Here is a 25,789-nt window from a genome sequence, read left to right as displayed (position 1 = left end):
TGTTGCAGTGAGAACTGAGATGATGTGCTGAAGTCCTGGAGTGGGGTTTGAACCCATGACCCTCTGGGGAGAAGCTCAGAGAATAATTTAGCATAGAAAGGCTGAGGCCTTTTGTCTGTTGGATTTTGAAGGAACTATCCAATTAGTACCACTCCTTTTCCACATAGTCCTGCCATGTTTTTCCTTTCCAGTATGTATCCAATTCCCTTTTAAAGGTTACCATTGAATCGGCTTCCCTTTAGGCTGTGAATTCCAGATCACAGTTTGCAGTGTAAAAATATGAAGCCTCCTCCCTTCTTCTCTTTTTTCCATTCACATTAGACCTCTGTCCTCTGCTTCATAATACTTCTGCCACTGGAAGATTTTTCAGTGCACTTGTTAAAGAAATGAAAATGGTTCCTCGGAGTACCACCATAAGTGACACTGGGGAAGGTTGGTTGAGAGTTGTGGGTTTCTGGTTATAATAGAAACCGCTTTTCACAGTACATTTAAAAGTCGCTTGACGTTCAAAGACGTGGGCCAGAATTTTACATTCTGGGAGCAGCCGAATTCGGCGCAGTAACGAGAGGATGTGAAACCCGCTCCCACCCAAGGTCGCATTGATAACGTGATATTTCGCTGAAGAGCACTGGCTGGGGCATGCCCTGGCCCGGAGTACTTCCACCCGGTCATGTGGGAACCAATAGCTGGCTGTGCTCCACTGAGGGGGGACCTCTCCGTAGCTTCGGATGGGGGTCGATCCCTGTGTGGGGCACCAGGTGGTTGGATATCGCCACCGTGTGGCCTGTTTCTGCACTGGTTGCCACCCGGCACTTAGCCGAGCTGGAGTGGCCAGGTATTGGAATATGTTGGTGATCAGCCCCCACGTTTTGTGAAAGCCTTTCTCCAATCCTCTGGCATACTTTATCTTCTCTACCCTGAGAAATTCTGCCAGGTTGCACAGCCAGTCTGCAGCCTTGGGTGAAATGGTAGCACAGTGCTTATTAGCTCCAGGGTCCTAGGTTCGATTCCCGGTTTTGGTCACTATCTGTGCGGAGTCTGCACGTTCTCACTGTGTCTGTGTGGGTTTCCTCCGGATGCTCCGGTTTCCTCCCACATGCTCCGCAAGACGTGCTGTGAGGTGAATTGGACATTCTGAATTCTCCCCCCCGAACAGGCGCCGGAATGTGGCAACTCGGGGCTTTTCACAGTAACTTCATTGCAGTGTTAATGTAAGCCTACTTGTGACAATAATAAAAATTATTATAATGTTGCCGATCGCCAGCCGAGGAAGAGTCTCCGGCAGGGAGGCAAAGGCCAGGGCATCCCCTCACCCCATGAAAAGCCCTGGCTGTTCTGATACTCCGAAGACCGGCAACAGCAGGCATGGCATCACCCTCATCCCCACAATCTTGGATTTGGCCTAGAAGACGAGGGGGGGGGGGGTTTGGCCTGGTCCGGTCCATCTCCAATCTCGCATCCAAGTAATGTGGAACATGGTCGAAGATTACTACTGCGGAGTATACCGAGTCTTGTGGGGCACCACTGGAAGCTGATTTCCATTTGCAAACCATCCAATGACCATGACCCTTTTTTCCCTGTCAATGAGCCTATTTTGGATCCAACCTTGCACCGTGCCCTGTATTCCATGAGATCTAACTTTTAAAAAAAAATTTAGAGTACCCAATTATTTTTTGTTTTCAATTAAGGGGCAATTTAGCGTGGCCAATCCACCTACCTTGCACATCTTTGGGTTGTGGCGGTGAAACCCACGCAGACACAGGTAGAATGTGCAAACTCCACACGGACAGTGACCCAGGACCAGGATTCAAACCCAGGTCCTCAGCGCTGTAGGCAACTATGTTAACCACTGTGCCACCCTGCTGCCCTGAGATCTAACTTTTCTGACCAGTCTGCCATGTGGGACCTTGTCAAATGCCTCACTGAAATCCAGATAGGCAGTATCCACTGCACTACCCTCAATCAATCCTCCATGTTACTTCCTCAAAAGATTCTGTTAAGTTAATAAGATTCGATCCTTCCCTAACAAAACCATGCTGACTATCTTTGATCAATCCGTGTCTTTTTAAGTGACAGTTTATCTACTCGCTGAGAAGTATTTCTAATAATTCACCCTTTCTGGCCTATCCCTCACACCATGTTAAAATTAATGGCTGGGCAGTCATTGGAAAAAGCAAAGAATCTCAAAATCTCCAGGGCGACAAGCTACATCCTTTGGCTCCCCTTGATAGAACAACAAAGAACAAAGAAAATTACACCACAGGAACAGGCCCTTCGGCCCTCCCAGCCTGCGTCTATTCAGATCCTTTATCTAAACCTGTCTCCTATTTTCTAAGGATCTACGTCCCTCTGTTCCCCGCCTGTTCATATATCTCAAATGATGCTATCGTGCCTGCCTCTACCACCTCCGCTGGCAAAGCGTTCCAGGCACCCACCACCCTCTGCGTAAAAAACCTTCCACGCACATCTCCCTTAAACTTTCCCCCTCTCACCTTGAAATCGTGACCTCTTGTAATTGACACCCCCACTCTTGGAAAAAGCTTGTTGCTATCCACCCTGTCCATACCTCTCATAATTTTGTAGACCTCAATCAGGTCCCCCCTCAACCTCCGTCTTTCCAACAAAAACAATCCTAATCTACTCAACCTCTCTTCATATCTAGCACCCTCCATACCAGGCAACACCCTGGTGAACCTCCTCTGCACCCTCTCTAAAGCCTCCACATCCTTCTGGTAATGTGGCAACCAGAACTGCACGCAGTATTCTAAATGTGGCCTAACCAAAGTCCTATACAACTGTAACATGACCTGCCGACTCTTGTATACAATACCCCGTCCGATGAAGGCAAGCATGCTGTATGCCTTCTTGACCACTCTATCGACCTGCGTTGCCACCTTCAGGGTACAATGGACCTGAACTCCCAGATCTCTCTGCAAACCAATTTTCCCCAGGAATCTTCCATTGACCGTATATTCCGCTCTTGAATTAGATCTTCCAAAATGCATCACCTCGCATTTGCCTGGATTGAACTCCATCTGCCATTTCTCTGCCCAACTGTCCAATCTATCTATATTTTGCTGTATTCTCTGACAGTCCTCCTCGCTTTCTGCAACTCCACCAATCTTAGTATCATCTGCAAACTTGCTAATCAGGCCACCTGTACCTTCGTCCAGGTCATTTATGTATATCACAAACAACAGTGGTCCGAGCACGGATCCCTGTGGAACACCACTAGTCACCTTTCTCCATTTTGAGACACTTCCTTCCACCACTACTCTCTGTCTCCTGTTGCCCAGCCAGTTCTTTATCCATCTAGCTAGTACACCCTGAACCCCATACAACTTCACTTTTTCCATCAACCTGCCATGGGAAACTTTATCAAACGCCTTACTGAAGTCCATGTATATGACATCTACAGCCCTTCCCTCATCAATTCACTTTGTCAGTTCCTCAAAGAATTCTGTTAGGTTTGTAAGACATGACCTTCCCTGCACAAAACCATGCTGCCTATCACTGATAAGTCTATTTTCTTCCAAATGTGAATAGATCCTATCCTTCAGTATCTTCTCCGACAGTTTGCCTACCACTGACGTCAAGCTCACAGGTCTATAATTTCCTGGATTATCCCTGTTACCCTTCTTAAACAAAGGGACAACATTAACAATTCTCCAGTCCTCCGGGACCTCACCCGTGCTCAAGGATGCTGCAAAGATATCTGTTAAGGCCCCAGATATTTCGTCCCTCGCTTCCCTCAGTAACCTGGGATAGATCCCATCTGGACCTGGGGACTTGTCCATCTTAATGCCTTTTAGAATACCCAAAACCTCCCCCTTCCTTATGCCGACTTGACCTAGAGTATTTAAACATCCATCCCTAGCCTCACATCCGTCATGTCCCTCTCCTTGGTGAATACCGATGCAAAGTACTCATTAAGAATCTCACCCATTTCCTCTGACTCCATGCATAAATTTCCTCTTTTGTCTTTGAGTGGGCCAATCCTTTCTCTAGTTAACCTCTTGCTCCTTATATACGAATAAAAGGCTTTGGGATTTTCCTTAACCCTGTTAGCCAAAGATATTTCATGATCCCTTTTAGCCCTTTTATTGCGCGTTTGAGATTTGTCCTACTTTCCCGATATTCCTCCAAAGCCTCATCAGTTTGAAGTCACCTAGATCTTATGTATGCTTCCTTTTTCATCTTAGCTAGTCTCACAATTCCACCCGTCATCCATGGTTCCCTAATCTTGCCATTTCTATCCCTCATTTTCACAGGGTCATGTCTGTCCTGCACTCTAATCAACCTTTCCTTAAAAGACTCCCACATTTCAAATGTGGATTTACCCTTAAACAGCTGCTCCCAATCCACATTCCCTAGCTCCTGCCGAATTTTGTTATACTTGGGCCTTTCCCCAATTTAGCACTCTTCCTTTAGGACCACTCTCATCTTTGTCCCTGAGTATTCTAAAACTTACGGAATTGTGATCGCTATTTCCAAAGTAATCACCAACTGAAACTTCAACCACCTGGCCGGGATCATTCCCCAATACCAGGTCCAGTATGGCCCCTTCCCGAGTTGGACTATTTACATACTGCTCTAAAAAACTTTCCTGGATGCTCCTTAGAAATTCTGCTCCATCTACGTCTCCAATACTACATGGGTCCCATTCAATGTTGGGGAAATTAAAATCTCCCATCACAACCACCCTATTGCTCCTACATTTTTCAATAATCTGTCTACATATTTGTACCTCTACTTCACTTTTTGCTTTTGGGAGGCCTGTAGTAAAGTCCCAACAATGTTACTGCACCCTTCCTATTTCTTAGCTCTTACCCATATTGCCTCAGTGCTTGAATCCTCCATCGTGCCCTCCTTAATCACAGCTTTGATATCATCTCTGACCAGTAATCCAATTACTCCACCCCTTTTACCTCCCTCTCTATCCCTCCTGAAGCATCTATACGCTGGGATATTTAGTTGCCAGTCTTGCCCTTCCCTCAACCAAGTCTCAGTAATACCAATAACATCATATTCCTAGGTACTCATCCAAGCCCAAGTTCATCTGCCTTACCTGCTACACTTCTCGCATTGAAACGAATGCACCTCAGACCACCTGTCCCTTTGCGTTCATCATCTCTTCCCTGTCTACTCTTCCCCTTAGTCACATTGAGTTTATTATCTCGTACCTTACTGGCTTTAGTTGCTGCCTCTTTACTGACCTCAAACTTCCTAATCTGGTTCCCATCCCCCTGCCACATTAGTTTAAAACCTCCCCAACAGTGTTAGCAAAAGCACCCCCTAGGACATTGGTTCCAGTCCTGCCCAGGTGTAGACCATCCGATTTGTAATGGTCCCACCGCCCCTAGAACCAGTTCCAATGTCCCAAAAATCTGAACCCCTCCCTCCTGCACCATCTCTCAAGCCACGTATTCATTCTGACTATTCTTGAATTTCTACTCTGACTGTCTCGTGGCACTGGGAGCAATCCTGAGATTACTACCTTTGAGGTCCTACTTTTTAACTTATCTCCGAACTCCCTAAATTCTGATTGTAGGACCTCATCCTATTTTCTACCTATATCGTTGGTGCCTATATGCACCACGACAACTGGCTGTTTACCCTTCCCCTTCAGCATGTCCTGCAGCTAATCTGAGACATCCCTGACCCGTGCATCCGGGAGGCAACATACCATTCAGGAGTCTCATTTTCGACCACAGAAACGCCTGACTACTCCCCTTACAATTGAATCCCCTATGACTATAGTCCTGCCAGTCTTTTTCCTGCCCGTCTGTGCAGCAGAGCCAGCCACGGTGCCATGAGCCTGGCTACTGCTGCCATCCCCTGGTGAGTCATCTCCCCCAAAAGTATCCAAAACGGTATACCTGTTTTGGAGGGAGATGACCACAGGGGACACCTGCACTGCCTTCCTGCTCTTTTGATCACCCATTCCCTGTCTCTCTCACTAATCCTAATCTGCGGTGTGACCATCTCACTGAACGTGCTATCCACGACCTCCTCAGCATCGCGGATGGTCCAAAGTGAGTCCATCCGCAGCTCCAGAGCCTTCATGCGGTCTAACAGGAGCTGCAGCTGGACACACTTCCCGCACATGAAGGAGTCAGGGGCATCGGCCGCGTCCCTGAACTCCCACATTGAGCAAGAGGAGCATAACACGGGCCTGGGTTCTCCTGTCATTTTTACACTTTAACTTAACTGATTACAAATATAATATCAAATAATGAATAAGTGAAAGGAATAAAGATTTTACTTACCAATCACAATACTTACCAACACACGAAGAGTTAAGTTTCTCCCAGCTGCTGCTAATTGGAGCACTTTCCTTACCAGCCAATCTGGCCACTGCTTTGCTGTGATGTCACTCTTCAAGGTAAGTTTTTAAAGAGGAAAACTTGCCTTCCCGACAGACCCCTGGCCACTGCTCCCGCCAAAAATCTGAAGGCCGCTTCTCCGGCAGCTGTGTCCCCGCCACTCTTTTATTCTGTGTCCCCGCCGCTCTCTTATCTTGTGTCCCCGCCGCTCTCCTCGCGCTCTTTTATCCTGTGTCCTCGCCGCTCTCCTCGCGCTCTTTTATCCTGTGTCCCCACCGTTCTCCTCGCGCTCTTTCACTGATGCCCCGCCGCTCTCCTCGCGCTCTTTCACTGCAGGCTGTGACGTCACGGTTCATCTTCTTTCTACTTCTACCTGCCCTCGAGTCTCCCTCTTGACCTTTACTCGGCTGGGATCCTTACAGTGATTGTCTTTTTTTTGGTTAGAGGAGGAGGTAGGGAGGGAAATACTGAAGAAGTGTTTCGGATTTAACTATCACTTGACAACAGCTCCTCCACAAACCACCTTCAAGATATGGTGACCGCAATGCACTGATGCAAATTTTCCCCGCAACAGCCAATCAGCAGCTCCACTCTTCTCCCCTCTGCTGGATGCTTGCCTTGACTTTAACACCTAGGGTGTCTTGCTCAGGTACACTTTCTGGATGCAGTGACCGCAATGCACTGATGCAAATTTTCCCTGCAACAGCCAATCAGCAGCTCCGCTCTACTGCCCTCTGCAGGTACCACGTGAGAGATGACTTCAAAATACACATGTTCGCAAAGTACCAATGTGATTCCAGTCTCTCTAACTGAAAATCTCTAGTTGAAGCTCCATTTTCAATTCAAGTAAAAGTTTTGATTAAGGCAGTGAAAGACTCAAAAACAATTCAATGGTGAAGTGTAATCAGGTGATTGCGACGTATATGATTAAAGTAACAATATCTTTGAACCTTATCTTGGATGTTCAAAATTTGTTACTATGGAAAGAAGTGGCAGATCTTCAGAAAAACAGTTGAAGGAAGTGGGAGCTGGACAGTGAGATTATGTGGGGGAGTGGTGCATTTATGAAAATTAGACGGGCAAATCCTGTGAGAAATGTGAATCGGATTTCTAATCGGACTGGGGAGGTGGAGAATGTGATGCATATTCAGCAATGTAACAACAGAAAGCTGAGGGACACAGATAGGACCTGTATGTAGTCACAAGATTTTTAATATGGATGTGCAGTACTAATCTAGTTTCTCTCTATCTGTCTAACAGAGGTTTTTCCAGTATTGTGCTGCAGGTATTGGCTGTGGTGCGTTTACAGTATCACTGTTTGATTTTACCCGCACTCTCCGTTTCTAACTTACAGCCATTCGGCCCATCTTGACCATGCCAGTCCCAGGACACCCAGCTACCCTTTCTCATCCCACCTTCCTGCACCCGGTCCATGGACCTGTAGCTTGCAGCATTTAAGGTGCAGAACCAGGTAAACGTGTTGAGGGTCTCTGTCTCCACCGCCAGCCCGGACAGCGAATTGCAGACTCCCACTACCCTTTCTGTAAAAAAAACTGCTCTTCCTCGTGTCTCCTCTACACGTCTGTCACTTATCTTGAATCTATGTCCCCTGGTTCTAGAATTCTCCACCAAGGGAAACAATTTTATTCTGTCCACTCTATCTCTTCACCGCATAATTTTGTACACCTCAGTTAGGTCATCACTCAGTCTTCTTTGTTCCAGGGAAAATAACCCCAACCTATCCAATCTCTCCTCATAGCTACACTTTTCCAGCCCTGGCAACATTCCTGTAAACCTCCTCTGCACTCTCTCTAAAGCAATAATGTCCTTCCTGTAATGTGGCGATCAGAACTGCACACAATACTCCAGTTGTGGCCTCACCAGTGTTTATCCAATTCCAACATTATATCCTTACTTTTATATTCTACACATCTGCCAATGAAGGAGAGCATTCCATTTGCTTTCTTCACAACCTTGGCTACTACTTGAACTGCTGCCTTTAGGGATCTGTGTACTTGTACACCAAGATCTCTCACTTCATCTACCCCTCTCAGTATATTCCCATTTATTGTGTGCTCCCTATAACTGTTTGACCTCCCTAAAAGCATGGCCTCCCACTTGCCTGTGTTAAAATCCATCTGCCACACTACCGCCCACTCCACCAACCCATCTATATCGTTTTGAAGATTGTAGCTATCCTCTACACTGTCCACCACGCGGACAATCTTTGTGCTGTCTGAATATTTTCCAATCGTGCTCCCCACGTTCACGTCCAAATCGTTAATACATAACACAAACAGTAAGGGTCCCAACACCGATCCCTGTGGAACACCACTTAAAACAACTTCACATTTGCACATGAAATCTCCTTTTGGAGTTTGCTGATTAAGGATGGGCTGAATAAAAATGAAGTATAGAAGCCTCATCCTTCGGCAGAATACAAACGCATATTGTTACAATTCGCAGCATTAACTCCCAGATTAAGCCGCAGTTAAGTGCCTGGCTGACTGCCATTTCACCAGACTCTTCAGCCAAATGGCTCCTCCTGTACCATAAATCTTTCATGATTCTAATTACTCCACTTAATTTTTTCTTTTCCAGAGTGAGCCAAGGATTGAGACAGGGATAATGCCCAGATAGGGGTACAGTCACAGCTGCAGCAGGGAAATAGGCAAGTGCTGGAGATAAAGGGAATGTTAATCAGTATCTGAATTGAGAAAAGGCAGGCTAGTGTTTCAGCTTCAGGCTAATCATCGGAGCAAAAGGGTATCCACCTGAAAGGTGTGCTTCTAGTGCTGGAAAACAAGCTCAATAACTGCTTCCACATTTCTCTCCCCTGCCTCCCATGCAAACACCAGAAAGTTTTATCTGCAAGATAGCAGCAGTGTCATTGGGATTAGCACACAGAATAGCTGTGTGCGTTTCACCCTCGTGTGATCAAGCATTGGTACCTGCCTGGTTTAATTGGTGATTGCATTCAAAGACAGAATGGTGATGAGTTTATTCCATGAGTTTATTCCACTGACCTGCTTGCGCATCGCTGACCGAATGCTGCTGACTTTTAAAAGAGACAATAAAAGTGGGAGCCTGAGCAAGTTGTTTCGGTGCGGTTTAAGATCTATAGAACATAGAACATTACAGCGCAGTACAGGCCCTTCGGCCCTCGATGTTGCGCTGACCTGTGAAACCACTCTAAAGCCCATCTACACTATTCCTTTATTGTCCATATGTCTATCCAATGACCATTTGAATGTCCTTAGTGTTGGCGAGTCCACTACTGTTGCAGGCAGGGCATTCCACGCCCTTACTACTCTCTGAGTAAAGAACCTACCTCTGACATCTGTCTTATATCTATCTCCCCTCAATTTAAAGCTATGTCCCCTCGTGCTAGACATCACCATCCGAGGAAAAAGGCTCTCACTGTCCACCCTATCCAATCCTCTGATCATCCTGTATGCCTCAATTAAGTCACCTCTTAACCTTCTTCTCTCCAACAAAAACAGCCTCAAGTCCCTCAGCCTTTCCTCATAAGATCTTCCCTCCATACCAGGCAACATTTTGGTAAATCTCCTCTGCACCCTTTCCAATGCTTCCACATCCTTCCTATAATGCGGCGACCAGAACTGCACGCAATACTCCAAATGCGGCCGCACCAGAGTTTTGTACAGCTGCAACATGACCTCATGGCTCCGAAACTCAATCCCTCCACCAATAAAAGCTAACGCACCGTACGCCTTAACAATCCTCTCAACCTGGTTCCACAATTGAAAGAGCAGGAAGTAATCCCTGTACTCCAGCCCTATCCACATCCGCCAAGCAGATTAACTGACCTCCACTTGAGTGGCTGTTTTGGGGATCTTGCTGTGTGCAGGATGCCGAGAAAAGAACTTCCCTATTTGTTGTGTGCTTTGAGAGATGTGATTAAGTTCTGTATAAATGCAGTAAAAGCAGTTAATGCTCCTTTTTCGAAAATGAATTACTGTACTTATTTCAGCCATGCTTTGAGCTAAACAGGGTGGTTAATTTATGTCTGGAATTTAAAAGGCAATCAATCCGCTGTCGATTCCAGCTGGTCTGTAATGTACATGTGAGCTCTGCAGATTGAAGACAATTCTTCATTGGTTTTGGGAGTCCGTAAAATCTAACCTTGGACCGTTGCCTTTTGTTACAACCCCCTCAGGGGCCAAGCACTATGTTGTATCAGATTCCCCTCCTCCACAATGGAATATGAACTCCCCGGGTAATTGAGGGAGCAGACCTCCCTCTCTCTGACCGGGAGGAGCTTCACAGTATATCACCCACGGCCAGGCTCAGGGCGGGTGTCCCTACGGAGTGAGGAGCTGTAGTACTTGTAGTTATTGTGTAATGTGGAAATAATCCTTGTTCATATTCAGCATTCCATGAAGTCTCTTCATTCGGCTACTACACTGGCGATGAGGATAAAGTGGAGCAGCCACAGCCATCGGACTGTTCACCACCTACCCGCTTTGTCTATGCTTGGAGAGGCCTTCGCCTTCAGCAGAACAATAGAGCTTATGAGCAAGCTGGAGCCGTTCAACACTAATGCTGACGATTGGGCCCAATATGTCGAGCGAGAGCAACTTTTGTATCGCACCAACACCATCATGGATGTGAAAGACAGACTGTCACGTTGCTGACCGCTGTCGGTGGTCCGACCTACGCGTTGATTAAAAGCCTCGCCTACCCCCACAGGCCAGACATGCTGCCATTCACGATGTTGGTCAGCTTGGTCGAGAAGCAGCCCCCAGTCATGGTCCGGAGATAGCGATTCCACACAGCCTTGCAGGCCCTGACCAAGTCCCAACGGGGAGTTTCAGACCGGCCTACGGATTCTTGCCACTCCTTGCGAATTTGGGGACACCTTAGCCGAATTCCCGCGGGCTACAGGACAGAGAAACACAGCAGAACTTGTTTATGGAGACTCCCCTGACAATCCAGCGAGCAGTGGACATCGCACTCTCCACTTGGGTATTAATGGTGATTAACTTCCGGGAACCGGGATCCAGAACCGGCTGCAGATATGTGTGGGTCATATCAAGTAAACGTTTTGCCCCTGTTGAGCTTCACGTACAAGTTCTCGATATGAGGGACCGGGTAACGGTCAAGGCAGGATACCCAGTTCCCAGTCATTTTATAGTCTCCACAGAGACGTACGGAGACTTCAGGCTTCAATACCAGGACCACAGGCGCAGCCCAATCTTCAGGGGCAAATCGTTTACGACACTTAATATGAGCCATGCATATCTGCAGCTGGTTCTGGATCCGGGTTCCCAGAAGTTGATCACTATTAACACCCACAGGGAGCTGTCCGAATATACCCACTTGCCATTTGCGTTTCCTCCGCCTATGCGATCTCCCAGTGGGTTATGTAAAATATCTTGCAGGCTTTATCAAGGGTAGCCGTATATCTCGATAACCAGAAGGAGCTCGGCTCTTCCCTTGGGCTCGGCAACCATTATGGCATATTCATACCCAATATGTCCACGTCACCTAACCTGCTCCACCAGCTCTGGAAAAAGGGGCACTAATGGGACTGGAGCCCCTCGCACCAGAAGATGTTCCAGGAGATTGTGATGACTGTCACCCAAGGAACCTCTGACCCACTTCCACCCATCAAAGCCGGTGTTCCTCGCGTGCGATGCCTCACCTTCCAAACGTGGGAGTGGTTCTAGCACACCTGATGCCTGATGGCTCGTAACAGCCAATGGCCTTCGCATCTCGCACCCTAGCCAACCCGACAAAATTATGGGCAAGTCGCGAAGGAAGGCATGGCGTCGTGTTTGCAGGATGGAAGTTTCACCTGTCCGTTTACGGGCAGAATTTACATGGACCACAAGCCCTTACCGGGATTATTTAAGGAAGATCGGGTAATCCCTCCGATCGCATCTGCATGGGTCCAGCAGTGGGATAATAATCTTTATTGTCACAAGTAGGCTTACATTAACACGACAATAAAGTTCCTGTGAAAAGCCCCTAGTCGCCACATTCCGGCGCCTGTTCGGGTACACTGAGGGAGAATTCAGAATGTCCAATTCACCTAACAGCGCGTCTCTCGGGACTTGTGGGAGGAAACCGGAGCTCCTGGAGGAAACCCATTTACTCCTAGTGGCCTATGAGTATACCCTGGAACACCGCCCTGGCATGAGGATACTGCATGCCGATGTGTTGAGCTGTCTGCCCCTCCCCACAAGACCGTCAGCGGCCGTTTTGGCCACGGAGGTAATTGCAGCCCTCCACTTCATGGACATCTTGTCGGTCACCCCAACTTGTATAAAGGAATGGACCCAGGCGGACCTGTAATTATTGTGGGTCCGTCATTGGGTTCAATATAGGGCCCAGAATAGAGCGCTCCCAGATGATCTTTGGCCTGCACCACCTAGCTCCTGCAGCTGAGGGTAGAAGATGGTGTCCTATTGTGGGGGACCCAGGTGGTAGTCCTGGAGCAGGGTCGTATATCTTTGCTAAAGGACCTCCACAATGGGCACCCGGGGTGGCCAAAATGAAGAAGCTGGCTTGCAGCTACGATTGGTGGCCTGGGATGGACTCGGAGTTCGAGAGAGTGGCCCAGTGCTGCAGCCCTTTCCAAGAAAACCAGAAAGCCCCACTGGCGGCTTGGATGCTCCCTTGGGATGGCCGGGAAAGCCTTGGTCCTGCGTCTACGTGGACTTCGCCGGCCCGTTCCCGGGCAACATTCTTCATCCTGATGGATGCCCATTCCAAATGGCTCGAGGTCCACTATGCACCGACCAGGACTACGCAAACAACCATGGACGGACTGCGACATGTTTATAATATGCACGGGATACCCAAAGTCCTGGTGTCCACTAACTGGACTGTGTTCCTGCCAAGAAGTGCAGAGATATTTTCAATACAATGGTAAATTAAACCTTCCAATCTTTTTCTGCAGAGCTGAACCCTTTAAGACAAATCGTTAGTCAGAGGACTTGTTACTTTGTAACACGGGAGCATAGAACCGGTGAGACAGGTTGGCCGCTGTACAACACAGCGGTACAGTACTGGTGGGGATGGGTCTGTCACTGTATAACACTGGGGTACAGTACTGGTGGGGACGGGTCTGTCACTGTATAACACTGGGGTACAGTACTGGTGGGGATGGGTCTGTCACTGTATAACACTGGGGTACAGTACTGGTGGGGATGGGTCTGTCACTGTATAACACTGGGGTACAGTACTGGTGGGGACGGGTCTGTCACTGTATAACACTGGGGTACAGTACTGGTGAAGACGGGTCTGTCACTGTATGACACTGGGGTACAGTACTGATGGGGATGGGTTTTTCACTGTATAACATGGGTACAGTCCTGGTGGGAACGGGTCTGTCACTGTATAACACTAGGGTACAGTACTGGTGTGGACGGATTTATCACTGTATAACATGGGTACAGTACTGGTGGAGACAGGTCTGTCACTATCTAACACTGGGGTACAGTACTGGTGGGGACGGGTCTATCACTGTATAACACGGGTACAGTACTGGTGGGGACAGGTCTGTCACTGTCTAACACTGGGGTACAGTACTGGTGGGGACGGGTCTATCACTGTATAACACGGGTACAGTACTGGTGGGGACAGGTCTGTCACTGTCTAACACTGGGGTACAGTACTGGTGGGGACGGGTCTGTCACTGTATAACACGGGTACAGTACTGGTGGAGACAGGTCTGTCACTGTATAACACTGGGGTACAGTACTGGTGGGGATGGGTCTGTCACTGTATAACACTGGGGTACAGTACTGGTGGGGATGGGTCTGTCACTGTATAACTCTGGGGTACAGTACTGGTGGGGGAGGGTCTGTCACTGTATAACACGGGTACAGTACTGGTGGGGGAGGGTCTGTCACTGTATAACAGTACTGGTGGGGATGGGTCTGGGGACGGGTCTGTCACTGAATAACAGTGGGGTACAGTACTGGTGGGGACGGGTCTGGCACTGTATAACACTGGGGTACAGTACTGGTGGGTCAGCTCTGTCTCTAAAACAGTACTAGTGAGCGAGTTACCTCCAGACTGTCGGTTCCAAGTTTTGTAGGTACCATACTGTTCAGTGCATGAAACAGGCTGTGTTCAGCCTGGTATTCCTTTTTAAGACCTGTGTGTGCCTGAGCCCACAGCAAGTTTAAAGGGATGGCCCACTGCAAGCCACGAACTGCGGAAGGAATGGGTTCTCTGTAGCGGAGGCTCCTTTTTCTTCCCATATTGCTTTTTGTATATAAGACCTGAATAGTGCAGCTGAATGATTTGTCGAGGGAGGGAATGATGATTGTTAGCTGTGCTGGGCGATATTGTTAATCGGAGGAGAGTGACCAGCTTTCTCTGCTGTACGTCTATCTGCTTCAAAGTAGATCAGCAGCCTAATTTATCAGGCAACATCTGAAATATTCCATAATGAACGGAATGCCACTTAATCCTCTTCCCCTTTATAGTTTGAAACAAAAGAAGAGTTATAAAAACACTGGTTGAAGTGTGGGTTGCTCAGTATATTCACCGCATTATTGATTGAAAAGAATGCACTGATTAAAATATAGCCTAACGTTCTGCCATCTTTGCAAACCCAATCCAGGCCCAGTTGGTAATTTTTATGGTACTGGTCTGTTGCCTCCAGAAGGTTGGAGATCAAATATTACCCTGACAAGTTGTGATTTTGAATTTGATAAAGTTGATAATTACTTAGAAAACTAACTTAGAAGCTGGTGGATTATTTTAAAAAGTGGTTCAATGATGTCCTCCAGAGAGAGCAGCCTATTATGACCCTTTGTGGGCCTGAGTATGCTGTGGTCCCTTGTCCTGAAACTTAATTTTTTCCAATGTTGCCAAGCCAGCTATTTGGTTGTCAAGTCAGCTAGAGATTGACAGTACTGTGGTCTGGTCAGTGCTGCCCATATCCACTGCAGTGATAGTTAAGCTTCTTTCCAGGGTCAGGCAGCTCCCAGTTTATTCCAAGGCTGATTTTGAGCCACCGTTATCATTGCAGTGAGTAATGTTTATTTCGGTAGCTATGGATGGATTGGATTTGGATTTTGTTTATTGTCACTTGTACCGAGGTACAATGAGTATTTTTCTGTGAGCAGCTCAACAGATCGTTAAGTACATGAAAAAAAAAAGAAAATACAGAATAGGGCAACACAAGCTCCACAATGTAACTACATAAACACCGGCATTGAGTGAAGCATACAGGTCAGTGTTAATGAGGTCAGTCCATAAGTGGGTCGTTTAGGAGTCTAGTAACAGCGGGGAAGAACTGTTTTTGTGTCTGTTCGTGCATGTTCTCAGACTTTTGTATCTCTGAGGAAATCGATTCTAACTTCATCCACACAGAAAGATTGTAAAACCCTCCAGTTCACTACCTGAAGATAAGTTTTTGTTTTTACCGTTTAAAATAGAAGACCATCAAACACTGGGCTCTGAAAGCTCTGAAAAATAATTCTGATATCAGTCCTAAATTTAACTATCTCTGCTTTGCCCTTTCTTTGGCAATTTAATATTCTAGATTTCCCTTTCCTGTTGAATTAACTACCTGTGTGCCTCAATATCAGCACCACTTATTTGCACTGACTAGCCCCAGTCGCCCCACCGTGTGAGGGATCAACCCCATGACCATCTCCGCCCTGACATTTAAATTGTCTCACTTGCCCCTTTGTCATCAGAACATGAAGCAGCCTTTATGATCCAGTCTAGTATTGGGCACTCTACGATTTGACTGTACTGTCCTCAAAACGTAACTTGTACTGTTTAGATATGTAACGTTTTATACGAGCATATGAATTGGGAGCAACAGTAAGTAGGCCATTCAGCCCCTCGAGCCTGCTCTGCCATTCAGTAAGATCATGGCCGTTCTGATTGCGGTGCCATGGTGGTTAGCACTGCTGCCTCACAGCACCAGGGAGCCAGGTTCGATTCCTGGCTTGGGTCACTGTCTGTGCGGAGTCTGCACGTTCTCCCCGTGTCTTTGTGGGTTTCCTCCGGGTGCTCCGGTTTCCTCCCACAGTCCAAAGATGTGCAGTTTAGGTGGATTGGCCAGGCTATATTGCCCTTGGGGTCCAAAAGGTTAGGTGGGGTTACGGGATAGGAGGGAGGAGGGAAGTGGGCCGAGTGAGGGTGCTCTTTTGGGGGGTTGGTGCAGATTCGATGGGCCGAATGACCACCTCCTGCACTGTAGGGATTCTATGCTCTCAACTCCATATTCTTGCCTACCTCAGCTAACCTTTGACTCCCTCGTTAGTCAAGAATCTATCCATCTCTGTCTTAAAAATATTCAATGACCCAGCCTGCACCGCCCTCCGGGGATGTGAGTTCCAATGACCGTGACCCTTTGAGAGAAAAGCAGTTCTCCTCATCTCCATCAAGCCCACCAGCTTTGTGTCAGCTCTTTGGAAGAGCCGATCCAGTCATCCTGGTTCTCTGTCCTTTCTCCAAAGCCCTGCAAACGTGTTCCTTCTCCAGCATTTAGGGGCTTATTATAATATGTAGAGGCTGGTTTAGCACAGTGGGCTAAACAGCTGGCTTGCAATGCAGAACAAGGCCAGCAGCGCGGGTTCAATTCCCGTACCAGCCTCCCCGAACAGGCTCCGGAATGTGGCGACTCGGGGCTTTTCACAGTAACTTCATTGAAGCCTACTTGTGACAAGCAATTTATTATTATTTATCCTTTGTGAATCTGCTTTCCGCTATCCTTTCAGACAGTGACTTCCAGATATTACCAATGTAGTTCAGAACTCCGCAGGTCTGGCAGCACCTGTGGGAAAAGAAACCGGGTTACTGTTGGTCAGTGATTGATGAAAGGTTCATAGAATCATAGAATTTACCGTGCAGAAGAAGGCCATTCAGCCCATCGAGTCTGCACCGGCTCTTGGAAAGAGCACCCTACCTAAGCCCACACTTCCACCCTATCCCCATAACCCAGCAACCCCATCTAACCTAAGGGCAATTTAGCATGGCCAATCCATCTAACTTGCACATCTTTGGACTGGTTTGCTCCATTTCTCTCCACAGATGCTGCCTGATCTGCTGAGTATTTCCAGCATTTTCCTTCTTTATTCCGGATTTGCAGAATCTGCAGGGTTTTGATTTTGTGACGGCCGTTAAGAATTAATAACCTTTATTGTCACAAGTAGGCTTACATTAACACTGCAATGAAGTTACTGTGAAAATCCCCTCGTCGCCACATTCCGGTGCCTGTTCGGGTACACAGAGAGAATTCAGAATGTCCAATTCCCCCAACAGCACGTCTTTCGGGACTTGTGAGAGAAAACCGGAGCACCCAGAGGAAACCCATGCAGACATGGGGAGAACGTGCAGACTCCGCACAGACAGTGACCCAAGCCAGGAATCGAACCTGGGATCCTGGCGCTGTGAAGCCGTAGTGTTAACCACTATGCTTTGTTGACTGCTACTCTGCATTGATGGGTCACATTGAGGATGGATTATCTATGTTTTCCTGTTACCTTTGCATGGAATAGGTGTATTCTTTCTTGCTTCTTACATGCGTTCCTTCACACTTAAAAAAAAAACCATTTAGAGTACCCAATTCATTTTTTTTCCCAATTAAGGGGCAATTTTGCGTGGCCAATCCACGTACCCTGCAGGGTTGTGGGAGCGAAACCCATGCAAACACAGGGAGAATGTGCAAACTCCACACGGACAGTGACCCAGAGCCAGGATCGAACCTGGGACCTCAGCGCCGTGAGGCAGCAATGCTATCCACCGTGCCACCTCCCCCGTAAGGCAGCAGTGCTATCCACTGCGCCACCGTGCCGCCCCCACGTTCCTTCACACTTGAAGCAGTAATTTACATCTGCGATTCTACTGCCCATTTGCATGTGTTATCCAACTCGCACTGTAATATCTCAGCCTCCAGTGCTGATTCCACAGCCCTTTCTGGTTCCGTATCATTTCCAAAATTGACCACTTTGCAGTGAGTTTCTCAATCGGGATGATCTGTGTAAATCAGAAACGTCTGGCCCAGCGCTAAACACTGTTCTCCTCCAGCCTGACACTATTCTCACAAGTATAGTATTCTGTCCTCCAACTCCTTATCCACTCCCACTGCTCATTTTGAATCCTCACAACTTTGAAGTTGAAGTAGATGCTTTTGTGCAGAACTTTTCCAAATTATCTTTATTAGATTAAGTACACACTGTGGTAGGACATGGCATTGTGGGTCACCGAGGAAATGGTCAAGTGGGATTTGTAACTCCTGATGGCCTTTTGGTATCTGGGCACTGGATTGAAATGTTTCCAATTAGCAGTGTCCAGTTACCATCTCATAATCATCAGTGTCTGACCAAGCTCCTCCCTTGTCTCTTGGCACTCTGCGATAAATACCCGTTGCGCAGTGACCTGTTTGTTTGGAACCCTTTTAACCTTTGTACAATTTCCAACTCTATTAAGCGGGTTATTAATTTTAATTGGGTTGTCGCTCTTTCTGGCAAACTTTATCTCTTTGCCTTCTGCTGGGAATTGTGGAAGTGTTAATGTTTGTCTATTATCCCTCAATTTCCAAACCAATTGTCTTTTTTCCCCTTTAAACTAGTTCCTTTCTGTTGTTTCTGATTCTGCAGGACTTGAGAAGCTTTCATTTTACTTCTAACTTGCTTATTAATCTGTTTTGGGTCCTGTTCATTTAGTTTGACCTTGTTGACTAATTATCTATTTACCCTATCAGTGATGTCACATGCCTGACTTCGGTCATTGGAAAGATTTTAGAGTCCATTATTAAAATGAGATTGCGGAGTACTTGGAAGTGCATGATAAAATAGTATTGAGTCAACACGGCTTCGTCAAGGGGAGGTCATGTCTTGACAAATCTGTTAGAGTTCTTTGAGGAGGGAGCAAGGAAGTTGGACAAAGGAGAACCAGTGGACGTGATCTACTTAGATTTCCAGAAGGCCTTTGACAAAGTGTAGTATAGGAGGCTGTTAAATAAGTTAAGAGCCCATGGTGTTAAGGATAAAATACTGGCGTGGAGAGAGGATCCGTGGAAAGCAGAGAGTGGGGATAAAGGGGTCTTTTTCAGGATGGCAGCCGGTGACTAGTGGTATGCCTCGGGTCAGTGTTGGGACCACAACTTTTCACAATGAAATGAAATTAAATGAAAATTCCTTATTGTCACGAGTAGGCTTCAATGAAGTTACTGTGAAAAGCCTCTAGTCGCCACATTCTGGCGCCACATTCCGGAGGCTGGTACGGGAATTGAACCATGCTGCTGGCCTGCCTTGGTCTGCTTTAAAAGCCAGCGATTTAGCCCAGTGAGCTGAACCAGCCCCTGGTTTATACATTAATGATCTGGAAGAAGGAACTAAGGGCATTGTTGCTAAATTTGCAGATGATACAAAGATCTGTAGAGGGGCAGGAGGTATTGAGGAAGCGGGGGGGTGGGGGGGGGGGGCGGGGGGAGCTGCAGAAGGACTTGGACAGGCTAGGAGAGTGGGCAAAGAAGTGGCAGGTGGAATTCAATGTGGGAAAGTGAGAGGTTATGCACTTTCGTAGGAAGAATGTAGAGGCATAGACTGTTTACTAAATGGGAAAAGGGTTAGGAAATCAGAAGCACAAAGGGACTTGGGAGTCCTATTTCAAGATTCTCTTAAGGTTAACGTGCAGGTTCAGTTGGCAGTTAGGAAGGCAAATGCAATGTTAGAATTCATAGCGGGAGGGCTGGAATACAAGACCAGGGATGTAATTCTGAGGCTGTATCAGGCTCTGATCAGACCCCATTTTGGAGTATTGTGAGCAGTTTTGGGCCCCATAACTAAGGAAGGATGTGCTGGCCTTGGAAAGGGTCCAGAGGAGGTTCACAAGAATGATCCCTGGAATGAAGAGCTTGTCGTATGGGGAATGGTTGAGGACTCTGGGTCTGTATTCGTTGGAGTTTAGAAGGATGAAGGGGGATCATATGGAAACTTACAGGATACTGCGAGGCCTGGATAGAGTGGATGTGGAGAGGATGTTTCCACTTGTAGGAAAAACTAGAACCTGAGGACACAATCTCAGACTAATGGGACGATCCTTTAAAACAGAGATGAGATGAGGAATTTCTTCAGCCAGAGGGTGGTGAATCTGTGGAACTCTTTGCCGCAGCAGACTGGAGGCCACAAGAATATGCTGGAACAAGTAATCCAGAACTGACATGATGCAGTCCTGGGGGAATACTGCATTGTCTGGAATGCCATCCTTCAGATGAAACATTAACCTGGGGCCTGTCCAGGTTGTTGGAAAAGATGGCATGGCAATATTTGAAGCAGTGTAGGAAGCATCACTGAACCAGGACTCTATGAACTGGACATTTATTACATTGCTGTGTGCAATGTAGTATCCATGTTTGTCTGAGCAACAGCGACTTTGTTTCAAAAACTAATTTGTTGGCTGTGAATTACTTTTGGATAACATAGAAAGTTGCATTGCTGCCTCGGCGGTTCCCAAAGCTCCCCATCATTGGGTGTCCTCGGGGTTTTTTGCAGATAAATTGATAGTGATTCATTGATATGATTAGTCAATAATTCCGTTATTATCACACCATTGTTACAAAATGGAATTTCTTAAATAGGGCTGTCGCACAGTACTTAGTACTATTGCCTCACAACTCCAGGGACCCGGGTTCAATTCCGGCCTTGGATGACTGTCTGTGTGGAGTTTGCACTTTCTCCCCGTGTCTGCGTGGGTTTCCTCCGGGTGCTCCGGTTTCCTCTCTCAGTCCAAAGGTGTGCAGGTTATGTGGATTGGCCATGCTAAATTACCCCTTGGTGTCCAAAAAGATTAGGTTGGGTTATGGGGATAGGGTGGAGGCGTGGGCTTAAGCGGGGTGCTCTTTCCAAGGGCCGGTGTGGACTTGATGGGCTGGATGGCATCCTGCACTCTAAATTCTATGATTCTATGACTTGGGTCTGGTTGTTCAGGCGGGGAGGGGGGGGGGGGGCAAAGTTGTTTTACTGGAAAGAAGTGGAAAGGCCTTGCCTCCTCAGTATTAATGCAGACTTATTCCACCTATACCCTTCAAGCAATGTGATGGACAGTTGAAATAGAATGAAAGAAGTAATGTGCAGCAGTCTTCAGGGACAGAATAGTTTACAGCAGTTTAGTAAAAATACAAGGTCTTTACTTGCAGGGAGATATCAGATGGGCTTGATTTTGTCTCTGTATTGTAAGTGTGGGTGGGGGCACTGCATATGGTATGTGGGTTTCCCCTTCACTTCCTAAAACTCTGAAAATGGTTGACTTCAGGGAACTATTTCTAGCAAGGGGAAAAATAAGCTTCTGCTTTTTGTTTTAGTTCCAAATTCCACACCTGTGTGGTTTGTCCACATCCCATTTGAATTTCCCAACCATCTCTTGTAGAAATGCCATCGCAGTCTTCTCCTTAAAAAGGTAGGGGGAGGGAGACAATTCCAAAGATTCACAACCCTCTGAATTGGAAGAGATTTCATAAAATTTCAGACTTAAATGGCCGACTCCTTAATCTGGGATTGCCTCGCAAGCTCGGGCTTCTCCTGCCATAGGAATCAACCTCTTGGCCTCTCTATTACAAAGGGTCATCTGGACTCGAAACGTTAGCTCTTTATCTCCCTACCGATGCTGCCAGACCTGCTGAGATTTTCCAGCATTATCTCTTTGGTCTTGGCATCTCTACCCTGTCAAGACCTCACAGAATCTATGTTTTAATGTGATCACCTCCCACTCTTCTAAGCTCCAGAAAGCAGTGGCACATTCTATTCAGTATCTCCTCATGGAATGCCCTCTCATCCCATCTAATGAATCTTCATTGCCTTGCCGGAAGGAACTTTGAAATGTTTGGTATCAGTTTCAAGATTGGGCGGCACGGTAGCACTGTGGTTAGCACTGTTGCTTCACAGCGTCAGGGTCCCAGGTTCGATTCCCGGCTTGGGCCACTGTCTGTGCGGAGTCTGCACGTTCTCCCCGTGTCTGTGTGGGTTTCCTCTGGGTGCTTCAGAGAATCGGCGGCAGTCGCGCGCGGTCGACGCAGTGCAGGCCGGGGGCCGTTGATTCTCCGCGGTTGACTGCCCGAGTTCCCGCCGGCATTGTTCACGTATTGTCCCACCAGGCGGGAGCCCGGCGTTGCGGCTGCGATGGTCGTCCTGGTGGGCGAGGGGAGATCAGTCTCCGGGGAGGGGGTCGTCCATGACAACAAGGCCCGCGATTGGGGGCCACCGATCGGCGGGCGGGCGCGATCTGGGGGGGGGGGGGCCTACCTTCCGCGCCGGCCCACTGTGTGGATCTGCCATGTCGTGCGGGACCGGCGCGGAGGCGGCTGCCACGTGCATGCGCGGGCCCGCGGCCAGAAGTGCAGGGCCGCGTATCGGCAGTTGGAGCAGTGCGGAGCACTCCGATGCCGTGTTGGCCCCCTGTGGGCCACAGAATCACTGGACCAAGAGGCCTGTTGACGCCGGCGTGAAACACTCTGGTGTTTGAAGAATCCTGGCTGTGCTGTTTGGTAATTTGGACATTCCGAATTCTCCCTCAGTGTACCCAAACAGGTGTCGGAGTGTGGCAACTATGGGATTTTCACCGTGTTAATGTGAGCCTACTTGTGACAAAGATGTTTTTAAAAAAAGAAAAAAAGATAGCTGATGTTGTGTGACCTGCTCAGAAAGGACTCGGGCTCTGAACGCATGTTTTCTCTTCCAGTTTGTCGGGAGTTTGCAGTTCGGGAAGATCACAGTTTGGCCCACAACCTTCAGGAACAGGAAAGTAAGTACAGTTACGGTACTTTTACACGTGATGGTGTGGTCAGAGGGCCAAATCATTGCAATCAAAAATAAATCTGGAAATAAACCGTAAAAGTGACCATGTTGAATTGTTATAAAAGCCCAAACTATTCAGTAATATCTTGTTACAGAATGAAAACCGCTGCCCCGTACGGTAATATCTCGTTACAGAATGAAAACCACTATCCCGTTCGGTAATATCTCGTTACAGAATGAAAACCACTATCCTGTTTGGTAATATCTGGTCACAGAATGAAAACCGCTATTCCGTTCAGTAATATCTGGTCACAGAATGAAAGCCGCTATCCTGATCTGGCCTGGGCCCAGAAGTGATCTGAGCCAAGCTTGAACTGGTTCCCACTTTTTCCATGTGTTTTGGCAGTAGGTGCTGGATGGTGGGTGATTTAGAGCTGGTGTGACTACTCCTCTTGGTCTGCAGTTCAAAGACAACTAACCTCTGATCTTGTAGGAACGGGGAAGGCCATTTAATCTGTGCACCATTCAATGGGATCATGGCTGATTGGCGAGCTAACTGACTGGAGCTGTTTTTGTCTATATCCTACAATATCTTGAACCAACAAAAACGGAACAACTTCATAATGTTAAATTAACAATTGACTCCTCATCATGTGGAGTTTATGTAATTAAGTCCCTTTGGGAGAAGGAATGTCTCCTAATTTCCCTCCCGAAAGGCCTGGTTCTAATTTTTGGCTATGTTCTTAGTTTGAACAATCTCTTTTTTTTAAATAAATGTTTTATTAAAGTTTTTCCAATGAGCGTTTGTTACATAACAAAAATAGAAATACAGGTAGTAATAAAAAATAACAATAAATATATCCCAAAGCTTACAGTGAAACTACTTAAACAACATAATTTTTTTTAAAAACAGAACAAGGTGGGTTTTGTCTCCATGCCCAACTCACATTATATCAACAGTACCCCCACCTGAACCTCTCACCCCCCCCCCCCCCCCAGGATGCTGCTGCTGCTGACACTTACTGCTCCCCTAGAAAGTCAAGGAAAGGTTGCCACCGCCGGGAGAACCCCATCAAGGACCCTCTCAAGGCGAACTTTATTCGATCCAGGCTGAGGAACCCCGCCATATCGCTAACCCAGGTCCCCACACCCGGGGGTTTTGAGTCCCTCCACATTAGCAAGATCCGTCTCCGGGCTACCAGGGAGGCAAAGGCCAACACCTCGGCCTTTTCGCTTCCTGCACTCCCGGATCCTCCGACACTCCAAATATCGCTACTGTTGGCCTCGCCTTCACCCGAGTGTCCAAAATCCTGGACATCACCCTCGCAAACCCCTGCCAGAATTCTTTAAGCGCCAGGCATGCCCAAAATATATGGTCATGGTTCGCCGGACTCCTGCACATGTCAGGCACCTGTCCTCCACCCCAAAAAACTTACTCATTCTTGCCGCCGTTATATGCGCCCGATGCACCACCTTAAACTGAATTAAACTGAGCCTGACAAATGATGAGGAGGAGTTCACCCTGCCCAGGGCGTCGGCCCACAGGTCCTCATCCAGCTCCTCACCCAGCTCCTCCTTCCACTTGCCCTTCAACTCCTCCACTGAGGCTTCCTCCACCTCCTGCAGCTCCTGATATATGTCCGACACCTTCCCCTCCCCTACCCAGATGCCAGACACCACACTGTCCTGAAGCCTACGCGGGGGCAGCAGCGGAAATGTCCCCACCTGCTTTCTAAGAAAGTCCCGAAAGGAAGTCCCGAACCTGGAGGTACCTGAACGTATTCCCTGGGGGTAGGCCGAACCTCTCCTCCAGCGCTTGCATGCGAGGGAACGTCCCGTCTATAAACAGGCCCCCCATCCTCTTAATACCTGCCCTATACCAGCCTTGGTATCCCCCATCCAACCTACCCTGAGCAAATCTGTGGTTATTCCGTATCGGGGTCCACACCGAGGCCCCCTCCTCTCCCCGGTGTCTCCTCCATTGCCCCCAGATCCTCAGTGCTACCCATTCAGGCCCCTCACGTTCCACGTGATCAGCCTGGTCGTGGGGGGGGGGGGGGGGGGGGGGGGGGGGGGGGGGCGGGGCGGTGACCACCACCCCTATCCCGCCGACTAGCCATCTCCCTTTTTCGGTTAAGCTCCCTCTACACTGTCCCCATCAAACACTCCCAGGACAGGTACAGCACGGGGTGAGATACAGAGTAAAGCTCCCTCTACACTGTCCCCATCAAACACTCCCAGGACAGGCACAGCACAGGGTTAGATACAGAGTAAAGCTCCCTCTACACTGTCCCCATCAAACACTCCCAGGACAGGCACAGCACAGGGTTAGATACAGAGTAAAGCTCCCTCTACACTGTCCCCATCAAACACTCCCAGGACAGGTACAGCACGGGGTTGGATACAGAGTAAAGCCCCCTCCCTCTACACTGTCCCCATCAAACACACCCAGGACAGGTACAGCATGGGGTTAGATACAGAGTAAAGCTCCCTCTACACTGTCCCCATCAAACACTCCCAGGACAGGTACAGCACGGGGTTAGATACAGAGTAAAGCTCCCTCTACACTGTCCCCATCAAATACTCCCAGGACAGGTACAGCACAGGGTTAGATACAGAGTAAAGCTCCCTCTACACTGTCCCCATCAAACACTCCCAGGACAGGCACAGCACAGGGTTAGATACAGAATAAAGCTCCCTCTACACTGTCCCCATCATACAATCGTTTGA

At 47.8% G+C, this 25,789-nt stretch overlaps 1 protein-coding gene across 2 annotated transcripts in view; it reads left to right on the top strand.

The window, feature by feature from the left end:
* Positions 1-25,789, top strand: part of ccdc50a (coiled-coil domain containing 50a) — a 117,956-nt gene that overhangs the window by 30,744 nt on the left and 61,423 nt on the right. For both annotated transcript variants that reach the window (XM_072473644.1, XM_072473643.1), the window contains exon 2: positions 23,004-23,066. In XM_072473644.1, the coding sequence (XP_072329745.1) occupies positions 23,004-23,066 (63 nt within the window). The remainder of the gene's footprint in view (positions 1-23,003; positions 23,067-25,789) is intronic.

This window comes from Scyliorhinus torazame, chromosome 14 (genome assembly GCF_047496885.1).
Source record: "Scyliorhinus torazame isolate Kashiwa2021f chromosome 14, sScyTor2.1, whole genome shotgun sequence".
In the NCBI taxonomy this organism is placed as follows: domain Eukaryota; kingdom Metazoa; phylum Chordata; class Chondrichthyes; order Carcharhiniformes; family Scyliorhinidae; genus Scyliorhinus; species Scyliorhinus torazame.
The sequence above is the reverse complement of the archived record's forward strand: the minus strand, read 5'-3'. Positions and strand labels throughout refer to the sequence as shown.